The 16,956-nt window shown below is 37.3% G+C and overlaps 1 protein-coding gene across 11 annotated transcripts in view; it reads left to right on the forward strand.

Moving 5' to 3' along the window:
• The window catches only part of GRIA4 (glutamate ionotropic receptor AMPA type subunit 4), a 678,364-nt gene that overhangs the window by 591,969 nt on the left and 69,439 nt on the right, over window positions 1–16,956 (forward strand). For 10 of the 11 annotated variants that reach the window (XM_027563975.1, XM_027563976.1, XM_027563974.1 and 7 more), the window contains one exon: window positions 12,028–12,138. In XM_027563975.1, the coding sequence (XP_027419776.1) occupies window positions 12,028–12,138 (111 nt within the window). Of the gene's footprint in view, window positions 1–12,027; window positions 12,139–13,436; window positions 14,621–16,956 lie in introns of those variants that run through there. The other variant, XM_027563980.1, reaches the window with a different exon arrangement.

Raw genomic sequence — 16,956 nt, forward strand, 5'->3', positions numbered from 1 at the left:
CTTGAACTGTTTTCTTAGTTTGCTTTTGACATTTTTAAAATCTTATAAGTGAAATATAGCTGGATAGTCTACATTTTTAAAAAATTGTGAGTATGGCTAACCCTTGAACAAAGTGGGATTTAGAGGATCTGACTCTCCACACAGTCAAAAATCTGTGCCAAAATTATAATGGGCCCTCCGTATATGTGGTTCCTCCACTGCTGCAGTTCCACATCTGAGGCTTCAACCAACACAGACTGTGTAGTATTGTGGTGTTTCCTGTGAAAAGAGTCCGTGTAAAAGTGGACCTGAGCAGTTCAAACCTGTGTTGATAAGGGTCATCTGCACTTACAAGTAATACTTTCTTGGTAATTCATGCTGAAATAAATTCTTGTGTCATATGATTGATGTTTAATGGTATATCAAAGCTGAAATGAACTATTTACCCACTGTTTATATTCCTTATCCAAAATAAAAGCAATTTTTTAAAGGCTTAACAAAAAGAATCCCAGAAAACCCATAATATACTCTTCAGGAAAGCGCACAATGTAAGTAAGAGACTTATTCATTTTCATGTAGTCATTTCTGAAACCATTAGAGAGAGAACAAGAAAACTACTTATAATGGATAGTCATATAATAGAAGGATAGATGTTCCTGAAATAAACATTCAAAGAAAAGAGCTGATGGAAGATAATATTAAGATTACTGTTAGGTTGAGAGAGAGAGAGATACCTAAGGACTTCAACTGAGGGACCAGAGAGGTTGTTCAGAAAGCTGCTGGTGATAGACTTTTGGATTTCAGAAGATAGTTGCTGATCTTTTGATGTGACTAAGCATCATAAGCATCAGCAATATTCTCAACATCCAAAAAGTGCTTTATATATTGGAGCGATACAATTCCACCACAGAAATTGACTATAAACTTTTTATACCTAACATATAACTTTTTAACATTCCTTTTCTCTAGCATTAGCTAAGATGCTTAAGAAAGATAAATTCAACTTAACTAAAAATTATCTGTTTCAACACTTGGATGTTAAAAAAACTTTTCCAAATATACTTTCCTGTGTTAATATAGTAGTGATAGTTACAATTTATGAAATGCCGGCTATGTTCCAAGCACTGGACTTGGTGCAATTTAATCCTCACAATGAGCCTGTAATGGAGTACTATTTTCTCCCTTTTCCTGGTGAGAAAATTACAGTGCTATTGTTGTTGCTGCTGTTCAATCACTCAGTCATGTCTGACTTTTTGCAACCCCATGGACTGCAACATGTAAGCTTCCCTGCCAAGCATCATTCCTTCCAAAGAAATCCCAGGGCTGATCTCCCACAGGTTGTCCTTAAATACAAAATGTCAAGGTCTTGTCAACATCTGAAAACTCTCCATAATGTGTCTCAGAGCTATAGTTTTTATGTTGTGGGAACTCATTCAGTTCAGTTCAGTCGCTCAGTCGTGTCCAACTCTTTGTGACCCCATGAATCGCAGCATGCCAGGCCTCCCTGTCCATCACCATCTCCTGGACTTTGCTCAAACTCATATCCATCAAGTCGGTGATGCCATCCAACCATCTCATCCTTTGTCCTTCTTCTCCTGCCTTCAATCTTTCCCAGCATCAGGGTCTTTTCCAATAAGCTGGTTCTTCATATCAAGTGGCCAAAGTATTGGAGTTTCAGCTTCAGCATCACCCTTCCAATGCATATTCAGGATTTATTTCCTTTAGGATGGACTGATTGGATCTCCTTGCAGTCCAAGGGACTCTCAAGAGTCTTCTCCAACACCACAGTTCAAAAGCATCAATTCTTCAGTGCTCAGCCTTCTCTATGGCCCAACTCTCACATCCTTACATGACTACTGGAAAAACCACAGCTTTGACTAGATGGACCTTTGTCAGCAAAGTAATGTCTTTGGTTTTTAAGACATTGTCTAGGTTTATCATAGCTTTTCTTCCAAGGAGCAAGTGTCTTTCAATTTCATGGCTACAGTCACCATCTGCAGTGATTTTGGAGCCCAAGAAAATAAAGTTTGTCACTGTTTCTATTGTTTCCCCACCTATTTGCCATAAAGTGATGGGACCAGATGCCATGATCTTCATTTTCTGAATGTTGAGCTTTAAACCAACTTTTTCATTCTCCTCTTTCACCTTTACCAAGAGACTCTTTAGTTCCTCTTCACTTTCTGCTATAGTGCAATATATTATAGCTATTTGTCTAAGGCCTATAAATGAGAAAACAAAGATTTTAATTCAGATATATCTGACTTCAGAAGCTTTCTACTCATTAACCCACCTGAGTAGACTCTGCCCTAAAGTTTATTTTCTAGCAGGATAGAATATAGTAAGTTCAATACAGCAGTTAAAGAGAAAACATTTGGAAAGCCTAAAGCAGAAGAGATCACTTCCTGGTGGAGGAAAACAAATCAAAGAAGGCTGCATAGAGGAGCTGAGATTCAAAGTGAGGGTGTGAAGTTAGAGTTTGAATAGGTAGAAATGGTACAGGCAAGATCCAAAGACAGGCTGGAGGCAGGATGATTAAAGTCACACATTGGAAGATGGTAAAGGCTTTCAAAGTTGTGTTTTGCTCCAGTCTGTCATAAGGTGTGCTCCTCGATTTGAAGCTGCCATGAAAACCATCTCTAGACTTTCACCTTTTTAGTGGCATTGCTGTGAGTGCACACTGCCAGCCAATACAGAGCAGGCAGGAGCCTATATGATCCAGATCAGGTAGGGTAGAACACGGAACGGCAGTTTGAAAGCCAGGCTGTATGATGCACCCTTTTAAGGGTACTTCCTGAAGAAAGGGACGGAGATATGCTGCCAAGAAAAAATTTAATGTAAACACTGATTCTACTCACTCTGTAGCACACAGTTTGCAACAAGAAAGAAAGAAGCCCGTTTTAAGCTAAGTCCCTCTGCTACCTATGGAGCAGACAGAATTTTCTACAAGTCCCTAAGAATATTGACTAACTGGTAATTAGACTGTCACAAATCAAATTCTGAAAAATTAGCCATTTAAGTAAAACCTTTCTAAAATGCAAAAGACAATTCCATATCTCCCAAAACAGTAAGTACAAAAAGTAAAATGATCTCCTCATTAAAGAAAGAATAATGGAAAAAGGAAGCTGGTGGTAACTAGTGGTAACATCAAGTGAGTTATTTAAAGCAGTGAATCTTTTCATGGCCTATTGAACCACAATGGTAACAAAAATTAAGGTTTTTAGAGGAGAAATTTGAAAAAAAAATGTTGGGAAAGTAATGAACAGTACATCTTCACACTCAGCTAATATTTGTCTAAAACTGTTAAAAGAAATATGAAGTGTGAATTGGTGTAGACTTATCTATCCTTGTTTTTCTGGGGCATTCTGTCAGGAATATTAAACTTAAAAAATGAACTACTGTGAGAAACACTAAGCTGGTGAGTTTCGGCAGTATGTCTGAAAAGCGAGCAGTCATTCTTATAAACTGCACACTTTCCCATAAGGGAGCTATCTTTGAAAATAGATCAGAGAGTTCACATATCAGTTTGTCTGGATTCTGTAACAGAAAAATTGACCAGAGTCTTATTAAACAGAAGCCACAAAGCTCTTTCTGAAGTCTCAGCTCCTAAGTACTTTGGAATCTTCTTGGAATTCCAGTGATCTTACAAACATGCTCTAAAACCAGGCTTCCATGATTTCAGTAATTCTACAGGTCAGTTCAGTTCAGTTGCTCAGTCGTGTCTGACTCTTTGTGACCCCATGGACTGCAGTATGCCAGGCCTCCCTGTCCATCACCAACTCCCAGAGTTACTCAGACTCATGAGTCGGTGATGCCATCCAACCATCTCATCTTCTGTCGTTCCCTTCTCCTCCTGCCTTCAATCTTTCCCAGCATCAGTATCTTTTCAAATGAGTCAGTTCGTCACATCATGTGGCCAAAATATTGGAGTTTCAGCTTCAGCATCAGTCCTTCCAATGAATAGTCAGAACTGATTTCCTTCAGGATGGACTGGTTGGATCTCCTTGAAGTCCAAGGCACTCTCAAGAGTCTTCTCCAACACCAAGGTTCAAAACATCAATTCTTTTGTGCTCAGCTTTCTTTATAGTCCAACTCACACATCCATACATGACTACTGGAGAAACCATAGCTTTGACTAGACAGACCTTTGTTAATCATAAATATTATATTTATTGAGAGTAGATTATATGCCAGACATATGAAGGAAAATTTTTGTACATTTTAATATTTAATCTTACAGCAATCTGAAAACTAGACATATTTTTCTCACTTTATATAAGAGAAAATTAAGGTTCAGAGAAACTAACCTGCACAGGGATGTTCAAGAAAGAGATGGAGCTGCGGTGGAGACCAGGGCTCATTATCTAGCTTCAAAGCTACTCTCTTAGCTGCCACAAAATATTTTCAGTCCCAGGGCCCATAACTTTTATCCTCAAGGTTGGTATAAGTATTAAGCTATGTTTTTCAGGACAGGTCTGGTCAAATCATCTCTCCCAGGAACAACTTTGAGTAAAACAGAGGCTTCTCATGGCCCCTCTATCCCTACATTTCAGGCAAAGTCTACCATAAATACAGAGATATTTCCTGTGTGCGGTGCTTAGTCACTCAGTTGTGTCCAACTCTTTAGAAACCCCATGAACTGCAACCCACCAGGCTCCTCTGTCCATGGGGATTCTCCAGGCAAGAATACTGGTGTGGGTTGCCATGCCCTCCTCCAGGGGACCTTCCCAACCCAGGGACTGAACCCAGCTATCCCACATTGCAGGCGATTCTTTACCATCTGAGTCACCAGGGAAGCCCAAGAATACTGGAATGGATAGCCTATCCCTTCTCCAGGAGATCTTCCTAACCCAGGACAGGGTCTCCTGCATTGCAAGCAGATTGTTTAACAGCTGAACTACAAGGGAAGCCCCTACCATAAAAACAGAGATATTTACTCATACATTATATTATGGTTATGTTTGTGTACAATTCATCCTTAGGAATCCAAGAAGACAAATATTTCTCTGACATTTCCTACAGTTTAGCAATTTAAATGCTTCCGTATTTTTACATTACAAGAGCATTACAAAACTGCACCCAATTTCTGTCTCTAGAGGAAAAATCATGCCTACTTTCCTACTTAAATGAGATCAGGCATGGGAAGAGTTCTTAGAAAAAATATCTCACATGAGGTTTTAGGTACAAACTTTAATATCTTTTACTTTAGGAAATGACTTTTGAGCTATTGCTCGCCCTGAATTGTCTTTTTTCCAGTAATTCCATAGCCCACATGACATCTATGTACAAACCATGGTTCTGTATCACAAAACTTGTATTTCTTTTTCAAGAATTCCAAGTATATTTAGGATAAATACAGTTGGGTAAATTTTTGGTTATTATTTTAATTTGCCATTACTTCTAAATCATTTATCTTGAGATGCAGGGAGATACTTATGAACCCATAGATCAGATCAGATTAGTCACTTAGTCGTGTCTGACTCTTTGCAACCCCATGAATCGCAGCACACCAGGCCTCCCTGTCCATCACCGACTCCCGGAGTTCACTGAGACTCACGTCCATCGAGTCAGTGATGCCATCCAGCCATCTGATCCTCTGTCGTCCCCTTCTCTTCTTGCCCCCAATCCCTCCCAGCATCAGAGTCTTTTCCAATGAGTCAACTCTTCGCATGATGTGGCCAAAGTACTGGAGTTTCAGCTTTAACATCATCCCTTCCAAAGAAATCCCAGGGCTGATCTCCCACAGGTTGTCCTTAAATACAAAATGTCAAGGTCTTGTCAACATCTGAAAACTCTCCATAATGTGTCTCAGAGCTATAGTTTTTATGTTGTGGGAACTCATTCAGTTCAGTTCAGTCGTTCAGTTGTGTCCGACTCTTTGTGACCCCATGAATCGCAGCATGCCAGGCCTCCCTGTCCATCACCAGCTCCCAAAGTTCACTCAGATTCACATCCATCTAGTCAGTGATGCCATCCAGCCATCTCATCCTCTGTTGTCCCCTTCTCCTCCTGCCCCCAATCCCTCCCAGCATCAGAGTCTTTTCCAGTAAGTCAATTCTTCATATGAGGTGGCCAAAGTACTGGAGTTTCAGCTTTACTGTTCATGGGGTTCTCAAGGCAAGAATATTGGTTTGCCATTCCCTTCTCCAGTGGACCACATTCTGTCAGATCTTTCCACCGTGGCCCGCCCATCTTGGGTTGCCCCATGGGCATGGCTTAGTTTCATTGAGTTAGACAAGGCTGTGGTCCTAGTGTGATTAGATTGACGAGTTTCCTGTGAGTATGGTTTCAGTGTGTCTGCCCTCTGATGCCCTCTTGCAACACGTACCATCTTACTTGGGTTTCTCTTACCTTGTGTGTGGGGTATCTCTTCACGGCTGCTCCAGCGAAGTGCAGCCACTGCTCCTTACCTTGGACGAGGGGTATCTCCTCACTGCCGCCCTTCCTGACCTTCAACATGGGATAGCTCCTCTAGGCCCTCCTGCACCCACGCAGCCACCACTCCTTGGACGTGGAGTTGGTCCTCCCGGCTGCCACCCCTGGCCTCGGGCATGGGGGCATGAGGTAGCTCCTCCCGGCCGCCACCTCTGACCTCAAAAGTGGGGTAGCTCCTCTCAGCTGCCGCCCCTGACCTTGACTTGGGTAGCTCTTCTCAGCCGTTCCTGCGCCATCGCAGCCTGGCACTCTCGGCCGCTACCCCTGACCTCAGACATGGGGTAACTCTCTTGGCCGCCACCCTTTGGGCATGGGGTCCTCCCAGCTTCTGCCCCTGACCCTGGACAGAGGGTAGCTCCTCTCGGCCGTGCCTAAGTGGCCAGTCACAGCCGCCCACTCCAAGGTGCGCTGGTAGCAGCCGCCCGCGCCTCGTTAACCCATTAACAAAGAAAATTTGCTTTCCCAGAGAATGGGCTGCTGAAATCTGGAAGGTGGCTGCATTTTAATGGAATACTAAACTGTGAAACCTATTTTTATGTTGCGAACTATCATGTGCAAAGGAAAATTAACAGGAAGCAACTGACATGCTTTTTAAATTATTTTTTAAGTGCATGTAGAAGTTGAGGAGAGGATAGTTCTCAAAGGTACATTTATTTTGTTTTAATTAAATTTTTCACTGATATTAAATGTGTTAGCACAAATTCCCTGAGAGCTCAGTCTATAAAGAATCCAACTGCAATGCAGGAGACCCCAGCTCAATTCCTGGGTTGGGTAGATTCATTGAAGAGGGGATGGGGCAATCACTCCAGTATTCTTGGGCTTCCCTTGTGGCTCAGATGGTAAAGAATCTGCCCGCAATGTGGGAGACCTGGGTTTGATGCCTGAGTTGGGAGGATCCTCTGGAAGAGGGAAAGGCTACCCACTCCAGTATTCTAGCCTAGAGAATTCTGGCCTGGGTTGCAAAGGGTCAGACACAACTGAGCGACTTTCACTTTCACTTTCAAATTCATATGGGCAATTAAAAATAACTGCTGAATTGATTTATACTCATTTTTTGGATCAAATTAAGCAATGTAGAAAAACACATTAATAAAAATTATTTTTTCTATATTCTGTTAATTATATATGCAATATTTATAAATAATATAGTGTTTCTTTTTTATATGCTAATGCTTATTTTATTTTAATATGTTCACAAATACTAACATGACAGTAAAAATTTGAAGGAAACAAGACTTTTAAAACATATTTGAACAAACAGTGAATACAGACCAGTGAGCAATTTGTTGTTGCTGTTCAGTTGCTCAATTGTGTCTGACTCTTTGTGACCCCATGGACTGGAGGAAACCAGGCTTCCCTGTGATCAGTTGCATACATTTCATTGAAAACATGAGTTTTATCAACTGCATCTGGAAATACAAGAAAAAAGTTTCAGTTCAGTTCAGTTCAGTCGCTCAGTTGTGTCCGACTCTTTGCGACCCCATAAACTGCAGCACGCCAGGCCTCCCTGTCCATCACCAACTCCTGGAATTCACTCAAACCCATGTCCATCGAGTCGATGATGCCTTCTAACCATCTCATCCTCTGTCGTCCCCTTCTCCTCCTGCCCTCAATCTTTCCCATCATAAGGGTCTTTTCCAATGAGTCGTTCTTCACATCAGGTGGCCAAAGTATTGGAGTTTCATTTTCAATATCAGTCCTTCCAGTAAACACCCAGGACTGATCTCCTTTAGGATGAACTGGTTGGATCTCCCTGCAGTCCAAGGGACTCTCAAGAATCTTCTCCAACACCACAGTTCAAAAGCATCAATTCTTCGGCACTCAGCTTTCTTTATAGTCCAACTCTCACATCCATACATGACCACTGGAAAACCCATAGTCTTGACTAGAAGGACCTTTGTTGGCAAAGTAATGTGTCTGCTTTTTAGTACAGGTTGGTGTCTAGGTTGGTCATAACTATCCTTCCAAGAGTAAGCGTCTTTGAATTTCACTGCTGCAATAACCATCTGCAGTGATTTTGGAGCTCAGAAAAATTAAGTCAGCCAATGTTTCCACTGTTTCCTCATCTATTTCCCATGAAGTGATGGGACCGGATGCCATGATCTTCGTTTTCTGAATGCTGAGCTTTAAACCAACTTTTTCACTCTCCTCTTTCACTTTCATCAAGAGGCTCTTTAATTCTTCACTTTCTGCCATAAGAGTGCTGTCATCTCTATATCTGAGGTTATTGATATTTCTCCTGGCAATTTTGATTCCAGCTTGTGCTTCCTCCAGTCCAGCATTTCTCATGATGTACTCTGCATAGAAGTTAAATAAGCAGGGTGACAATATACAGCCTTGATGTACTCCTTTTCCTGTTTGGAACCAGTCTGTTGTTCCATGTCCAGTTCTAACTGTTGCTTCCTGACCTGCATACAGATTTCTCAAGAGGTAGGTCAGGTGGTCTGGTATTCCCATCTTTTTCAGAATTTTCCACAGTTTGTTGTGATCCACACAGTCAAAGGCTTTGGCATAGTCAATAAAGCAGAAATAGATGTTTTTTATGGAACTCTTTTGCTTTTTCTATGATCCAGCAGATGTTGGCAATTTGATCTCTGGTTCCTCTGCCTTTTTTAAAACCATCTGGAAGTTCATGGTTCACATATTGCTGAAGCCTGGCTTGGAGAATTTTGAGTATTACTTTACTAGCGTGTGAGATGAGTGCAATTGTGCGGTAGTTTGAGCATTCTTTGGCATCGCCTTTCTTTGGGATTGGAATGAAAATTGACCTTTTCCAGTCCTGTGGCCACTGCTGAGTTTTCCAAATTTGCTGGCATATTGAGTGCAGCACTTTCACAGCATTGTCTTTGAAGATTTGAAAGAGCTCAACTGGGATTCCATCACCCCTACTACTTTGTTCGTAGTGATGCTTCCTAAGGCCCACTTGACTTCACATTCCAGGATGTTTGGCTGTAGGTGAATTATCACACCATCTTCCTTATCTGGGCCAAGAAGATCTTTTTTGTACAGTTCTTTGTATTCTTGCCACCTCTTCTTAATATCTTCTGCTTCTGTTAGGTCCCCACCATTTTTGTCCTTTATTGAGCCCATCTTTGCATGAAATGTTCCCTTGGTATCTCTAATTATGTTGAAGAGATCTCTAGTCTTTCCCATTCTATTGTTTTCCTCTATTTCTTTGCATTGATTGCTGTTTTTTTGGAACTCTACATTCAAATGGGTATATCTTTCCTTTTCTCCTTTCCATTTTGCTTCCCTTGTTTTCACAGCTATTTGTAAGGCCTCCCCAGACAGCCATTTTGCTTTTCTTGAATTTCTTTTCCTTGGGGATGGTCTTGATTCCTGTCTCCTGTACAATGTCACAAACCTCCATCCATAGTTCATCAGGCACTCTATCAGATCTAGTCCCTTAAATCTATTTCTCACTTCTACTGTATAGTCATAAGGGATTTGATTTAGGTCATACCTGAATGGTCTAGTGGTTTTCTCCACTTTCTTCAATTTCAGTCTGAATTTGGCAATAAGGAGTTCATGATCCGAGCCACAGTCAGCTCCCAGTCTTGTTTCTGCTGACTGTATAGAGCTTCTCCATCTTTGGCTGCAAAGGATATAATCAATCTGAGTTCGGTGTCGACCATCTGGTGATGTCCACGTGTAGAGTCTTCTCTTGTGTTGTTGGAAGAGGGTGTTTGCTATGACTAGTGAGTTCTCTTGATAGAACTCTATTAGCCTTTGCCCTCCTTCATTCCATACTCCAAGGCCAAATTTGTCTGTTACTCCAGGTGTTTCTTGACTTTCTACTTTTGCATTACACTTCCCTATAATGAAAAGGACATCTTTTTTGGGTGTTAGTTCTAGAAGGTCTTGTAGGTCTTCATAGAACCGTTCAACTTCAGCTTCTTCAGCGTTACTGGTCAGGGCATAGACTTGGATTACTGTGGTATTGAATGGTTTGCCTTGGAAATGAACAGAGATCATTCTGTTGTTTTTGAGATTGCATCCACGTACTGCATTTTGGACTCTTTTGTTGACAATGATGGCTACTCCATTTCTTCTATGGGATTCCTGCCCACAGTAGTAGATATAATGGTCATCTGAGTAAAATTCACCCATTCCAGTCCGTCTTAGTTCTCTGATTCCTAGAATGTCGATGTTCACTCTTGTCATCTCCTGTTTGACCACTACCAATTTGCCTTGATTCATGGGCCTTATATTCCAGGTTCCTATGCAATATTGCTCCTTACAGCATCAAACCTTGCTTATATCACCAGTCGCATTCACAACTGGGTGTTGTTTTTGCTGTGGCTCCATCTCCATTCTTTCTGGAGTTATTTCTCCACTTATCTCCAGTAGCATATTGGGCACCTATCTACCTGGGGAGTTCATCTTTCAGTGTCTTATTTTTTGCCTTTTTATACTGTTCATGGGGTTCTCAAGGCAAGAATACTGAAGTGGTTTTCCATTCCCTTCTCCAGTGGACCACATTCTGTCAGACCTCTCCACCATGATCTGTCTGGTTTGGGTGGCCCCATATGGCATGGCTTAGTTTCATTGAGTTAGACAAGGCTGTGGTCCATGTGATCAGATTGGCTAGTTGTCTGTGATTGTAGTTTCAGTCTGTCTGCCCTCTGATCCCCTCTCTCAGTGCCTACCATCTTACTTGGGTTTCACTTACCTTGAAAGAAGTTTGGCAAGCATTAAATGAACAGTCATTTGGGTGTATGTAGCATAACAGTAAAATATATGTACCATAATAGTAAAGTATATGGACTTGTAATTGCACCTACCTTTATATTTGCTGTGTGTATAAACTTTAAGATGCATTTTTTATTAAAGCATTGATTACAGTGTCTTTCAGGGAGCAAGCAGTAAAGAAGTAGTCTGCATTCTGAAAAGAATCCTAAATTTCCAGTAGAATCCCATTTTAGTTTGTAACATTGTATAGTGCTTAACTAATTACTTAATATATTTTATGGAAAAGAGTTTGCTTCGAGTCTAAACGAGTAATATAAGGATTTGAAATTTTAAAAATACAAATTTAAAATTTTCAAAAGTGAAAATATTAAATAATCATTAACATTTGATATATTTAGCATTTTAGAAATGATAAACTAGCCTCTAGTTTATCTAGAGGCTAGGTTATATGAAACCAAAAAACTATTTCTATATTGCTTTAAAATACACAAATCTATGTTTTTAAAACATCCTGTACATGTGCCCCATGTAAATCTATTCTCCTTACTATAAAATCTGTAACATTATTGATAAAAATCATGTAAACTAAGTATAGAAGTTTCCAATCAATTTCACTACAAGAGCATCAGAACAAAATGGCATTCCATCTGTATCCATATTCCTTTTTGAACCCATTCATTCTCAATGTCTTAGCTAGTCCATGAGTGTATTAATAAATTGTAAAGTTGGCAAATGTGTAAGTAAGTAGTATTATTAACATTAGGAAAACTGGCTCATCATCAATTAAGAAAACTTCCAAACACATTTTTTTGTGTGTGCTTCATAAATTTGTTTTGTTTTCTTATTAATAATTCTCATTGTTCCAATAAGAACTAGAGAAAACTCTTCTAAAATGTGCTTTCAAGATTTTTTTCTATTTGGCAGGTTGGATACTGGAATGATATGGATAAATTAGTCTTGATTCAAGATGTACCCACACTTGGCAATGACACAGCAGCTATTGAAAACAGAACAGTTGTTGTAACCACTATTATGGTAAGTTTTGGTCTGTGTTTTATGATGTTTTATTTTGCCCGTAGGCAATTTTAATTCCCAGCTATGTGAAGGCTGCATCTTAGTGATGGTGGCATTGATGTTCTGATCAACAAAAGTCTATTGAGGCTTTGAATAAGTTTGTCCTGAACTCATTTCGGTACTTTTATTTGTATTATCTTTTGTTATATTATTGTTCTTGGAAAAATGCTCAGATGTTAAAAACTGAAAATCTTTCATTGGAAATGAATCAAATGCTAAGATTTCAAAGGACAAAAGAATGAACATGAAAATGATCAACAACTAATCACATGAAATACCCAGTTTTAAACATCATATATTGTTATTATGTTTTTAAACATCAATGTAATAATAGCTAATAGTGCTTAAAATTATAATTTTCAGGTAATTTATTAATTTAATAATGATTTGCATTGTCTTTATAATAGAGATATGAATGTTAAGATTTTAATGAGCATGTTTTACACAACTGTATGCTTTAAAAATAAATTTTGTTTTATATTTATATTTACTTCACAAAGGAGTTTTTGTACCGATTATTTTTCTCATTGACCTGTGGGGGAAAAATGCATTAAAATTTATTGAAATTCTCCTAAATTAACAAAAATATGATCTTCATTCGGTCACATTATAAAATTAAAAATACTCTAAATCTTAAGTCTGCTTTTTCAAAGAGATTCTCATGAAAGTATCTTTTAAATAGTGTATCTCATATTTTTCTCTTCTAAATTCAAACATACTCTTTATAGTCAATGCTAGTCAAAGGAGATCAACAATCGGTAACTGTTTCTATCTAATTTTAAGTTACATATCCACAGCTCACTGTCTCATTTGGCAGGACACATTTTTTAATTTTTATAAAGCCCTTACTCTAAATGAAGAAAAACTATTTTCTGTAATTTAATTTTTATCTTACGTAATTTTAACTTATGTTTTTAGTAATGTCAAATTATTTCCAACATTTTGACATTGAGGTCAAAGCATGAAAATGCCAGAGAAAAGCTTTCACATGTTGCAATTAATTTTATCAGTGTTGCGCCACTAGCTAGCAACTTAATGTTAATCTGTCAAGCCTTAATTGGAAGTTTATAATTTTAGAATTCAAACCAACCAACAGGAGCTTTTGTGTATGAATGAAAAATAAATATCTTCTAACTTAATTGTGTAATGCATGGGACTTAAATATATGTATATATATGTATATGTACATATACATATATATATTCCTAAAAAAGACGGTAATGGAAAGTCATACTTCAGTACAGTCCTCCTCTTTTCAGCCTCTGATGAAGAATCCTATTTTAAGAAATTGATCAAGAAAGAAATGAGCTCCACGTTGTTCGACTATTCCTAACTAAAGCTCAAGTCTTGTTCTTCTGTGTAGTAAATTTAAGCTAATTGTTCATTTGGGATTCTTCTTGGATGATCAACTCTGGACTACCAGAAAAAAAACCACACTTATTTTTAAGTTCTGTGACTTTCCTGAGATACTAGAACAAAGAAGAATTAATCCTCATCTTTTTCAAGAAACTAAATGTTGAAAAATAATACTTAATTCTGACGTATTTATTCCCATATCTTGAAATGAGGTCATTGTACATAAATGATGAAATTTTAACACTTCTAATGCCAAGAGTAGATTTTCTAAAAGTAAATATCTATGAATTTGTGTCCTTCTTTTCTGGATACACATAGTTGCTTTCCTTAAATTTTTTTTTGAAATTTTGCCTGTTCTACATGAAATAAGGTGTTTTAGTGTTCATTATAGGTATAATGTAGATTCTGTTATTAAAGGGGGTGGAGATACAATTCTTCAGGCCACAATATTGAATTAGTTTTGCAAGCATGGCTATTTTTCAGAAAGCACGCTGTCAAAAAATGATTGAAAAATCCAGTTGTTTCCTATATATCTAAAGACTATTCTGTACAGTTATCTTTTCTTTGACAGTGATGTCACCAATATTTTTGCAATGAAAATAGTGCAGTACTAGTATCTGTCTTTTGTATAAAAATGTAATCTCTATATAAATAATACCTATGATCTTTGCAACTTCAATAATTCAAAAACAAAAATGCTAGCATCCTTTCGCCAAAAGTGTTCCTTGTATTTGCTTTTGTTGATATTATCCCAGGACCTATGACATCTCCATCATCTCTTTCATCTTGAAAGTAATGTGCTTTTTTGTAGATGAATGAGATATTGACACTGGTGTATTATAATCCCTCAGATTAAGTTGAAAACTTTCAACAGGAATGGAATTGGTTAGATATTAAACTATGTGCAAGACAGATATCTAGACATAAAAAGAAGACTGTTGTGGCACTAGAACTCATTCATTTTGATCAGAATTGTTATGACTTTGCTGTTCTACCATTTGTCTTTCCTTTGTGTATGTTGTTATTTACATGTTGATGCACTGTAATAGTATATGGTATTGTTGAATAAAGTTGATTGAGAAATTTATTTATTCATTCACAAATATTTATTAAGCGTCTGCTATTTGCTAGGCACAGTTATAAGCCTGGGATATGTTAGACAAGAAAACAGACCAAAATCCTGCACTTACAATTGAATTTAATTCTAATGAGAGAAAGTAGACAAAAAATATAATAAGTATAGTAGATACCATTTTTCAATAAAATGTGTCTTTAGCTTTTTGCATTGCTGAAATCTATTTGTTTTATGTCTTCATTTTAATGACTAATTTATTCTTCCTGAATATAGTCATTCTGAATATAACTTAACTAAATCTAAATAAAAGTAAGTTTGACACTATAATCACATGAGAATCATGACTACAAAATTGAAAGATCTAAAGTTTTGGATTCAGATGCTCAACATTTTTTTTCTTTAAGTCTTAGTGACTAAAAATTTTATAAAATTTGTGAGACTATGACCATGTTAATTTAACATTTTACATTCAAAAAAACAACCTAAGGAAGCCACATCTGTGCCACGTGGTTTAGCTAAATGTAGCAATTGAGGGAAAAGTGGTTTGCAGTAGACATTGGGGTGGTGGTTTCCTCTGCAATTTCACTACTTTCTTTGGCTAAACTCTCTGGAAAAGGAGAAATGCAATTAAATTTCAGTCAATCTCATTTTTCCCCAAATCTTTCACTGAAAGTAAATGAAACATAACTCATTACTAAACTAAGAATGCATTTCTTACCATCTCATGAACTCAACAATCCTTTTGGAAATTTTTCCACAAAATCCAAATATATTCACTGCAATATCATAATTACTTTATAAGCCTCAAAACAATTTTATTTATAACAGTCCTTCCATAAATATTTTTTATTCTTTTTATGAGTTGTTTGCTAGTTTATCTTTTTATGTGGAATTTTGTAAGTGCACTGCACGTAGATACATATGTATATACAATATACAAGTGCATATTTATACATACATATAAATATCTATACAATTTTTTTATTTTCTTTCTTGAACAAAATATTAATCTTCCCAATACATGCATCTGCTTCCAAAGAGTTTATAACTCAATGCTTTTAAATGTTATTTCTAATAAACTTAAAATTATGCCACTATTAAATTTACTGATTTCTTAATAACATTTTAATGTTCATTTATAAGAATTTTACCCATAGGATAAATTATCTACATTAAAATTCTTTGGATAAAAGCAAATATCCACATAGCAAATAACTTTTGATATTACTGATTTTATTATTTTACCTGTTTTCAACTAGTGGTTTCAATGATTATATTTGTGATGTTTAGAAAATCTTAAAGCTTTTCCAATAAATATATACTTTGACAGTTTTATTTTTGCTAAATATCAAGACAAATATTCCAAACAAAAGTTTCCCCAGTAGGAAAATGATACTTTATTTATTGAAAATCATCTTAATTCATTTATATAGGCATTTTCATAAGCAAACCCTAATGCCATAGCTTTAAACAGAGATTGATTTCTTTCCTGAAATAGCAGAGCAGATGTAGAACACTATGCATTATGGAAATTGTACTAATAAACTCATAATCACTAAGAAGTAATGCATTTCAAATAACTTCTAAGGAATTATTGTCCCACAGAACATAGCAATTGATAACAAAGATGGTAGGTTATAGCCTTCCATTTTAATTCACAGTTGAGAACCTGGGGCTCCAGAAGGTTGCTTATCAAAGATGGTTCACAAACACCCCTTAATGATTGACTATAACTCATTTTTTACTATACTGAAAAGACTTGGTATTTTCTTCAGCACAACTTTGTACTGAGTCTCCTCAAGTATGCAGTGTTTGAAGGGCTACTTGTACATAAATTATCAGGTTTGAGACGGGACAAATGAAAAGGTTGAGAGCATGTTGAGGATTTGCTGCTAATTTGGATTTAACATGAAAGAAAAGGGAAATGAGACAGATTCAAAGAAACTGGAAAGAGCTGAGCAGCTATGAGAGATCTTATTCAAGAAACGCCTAGCTGTTCTCTCCTTTCGTTCTTCCATCTTCCTGAGTGTGATCATCTTATTTCTCTTAATTTGCATGCACCACTATTTGAATCTCAACAATTATTCATGCCCCTAAAAGTCAGACGTGACTTAGTGACTGAACAGCAGCAAACTTCTAATCAACATTTTCAATAAACTGAAGGCTTCTCTAGCCTTTGTTGGTTTGTTTGTTAGGAAAACAAAAATCTGATGCGTGCTGCTATCCAAAAAAGAAAGTGAAAAATATCAAAGACACTAAATAAATTTGTATTTATAGATACACATGCCTGTTTCAAAAGAGATGATCTGGAACTCATTAATATTTACTTTCATTTTGAACCCCTGAAC

This window comes from Bos indicus x Bos taurus, chromosome 15 (assembly GCF_003369695.1).
Source record: "Bos indicus x Bos taurus breed Angus x Brahman F1 hybrid chromosome 15, Bos_hybrid_MaternalHap_v2.0, whole genome shotgun sequence".
NCBI lineage: Eukaryota > Metazoa > Chordata > Mammalia > Artiodactyla > Bovidae > Bos > Bos indicus x Bos taurus.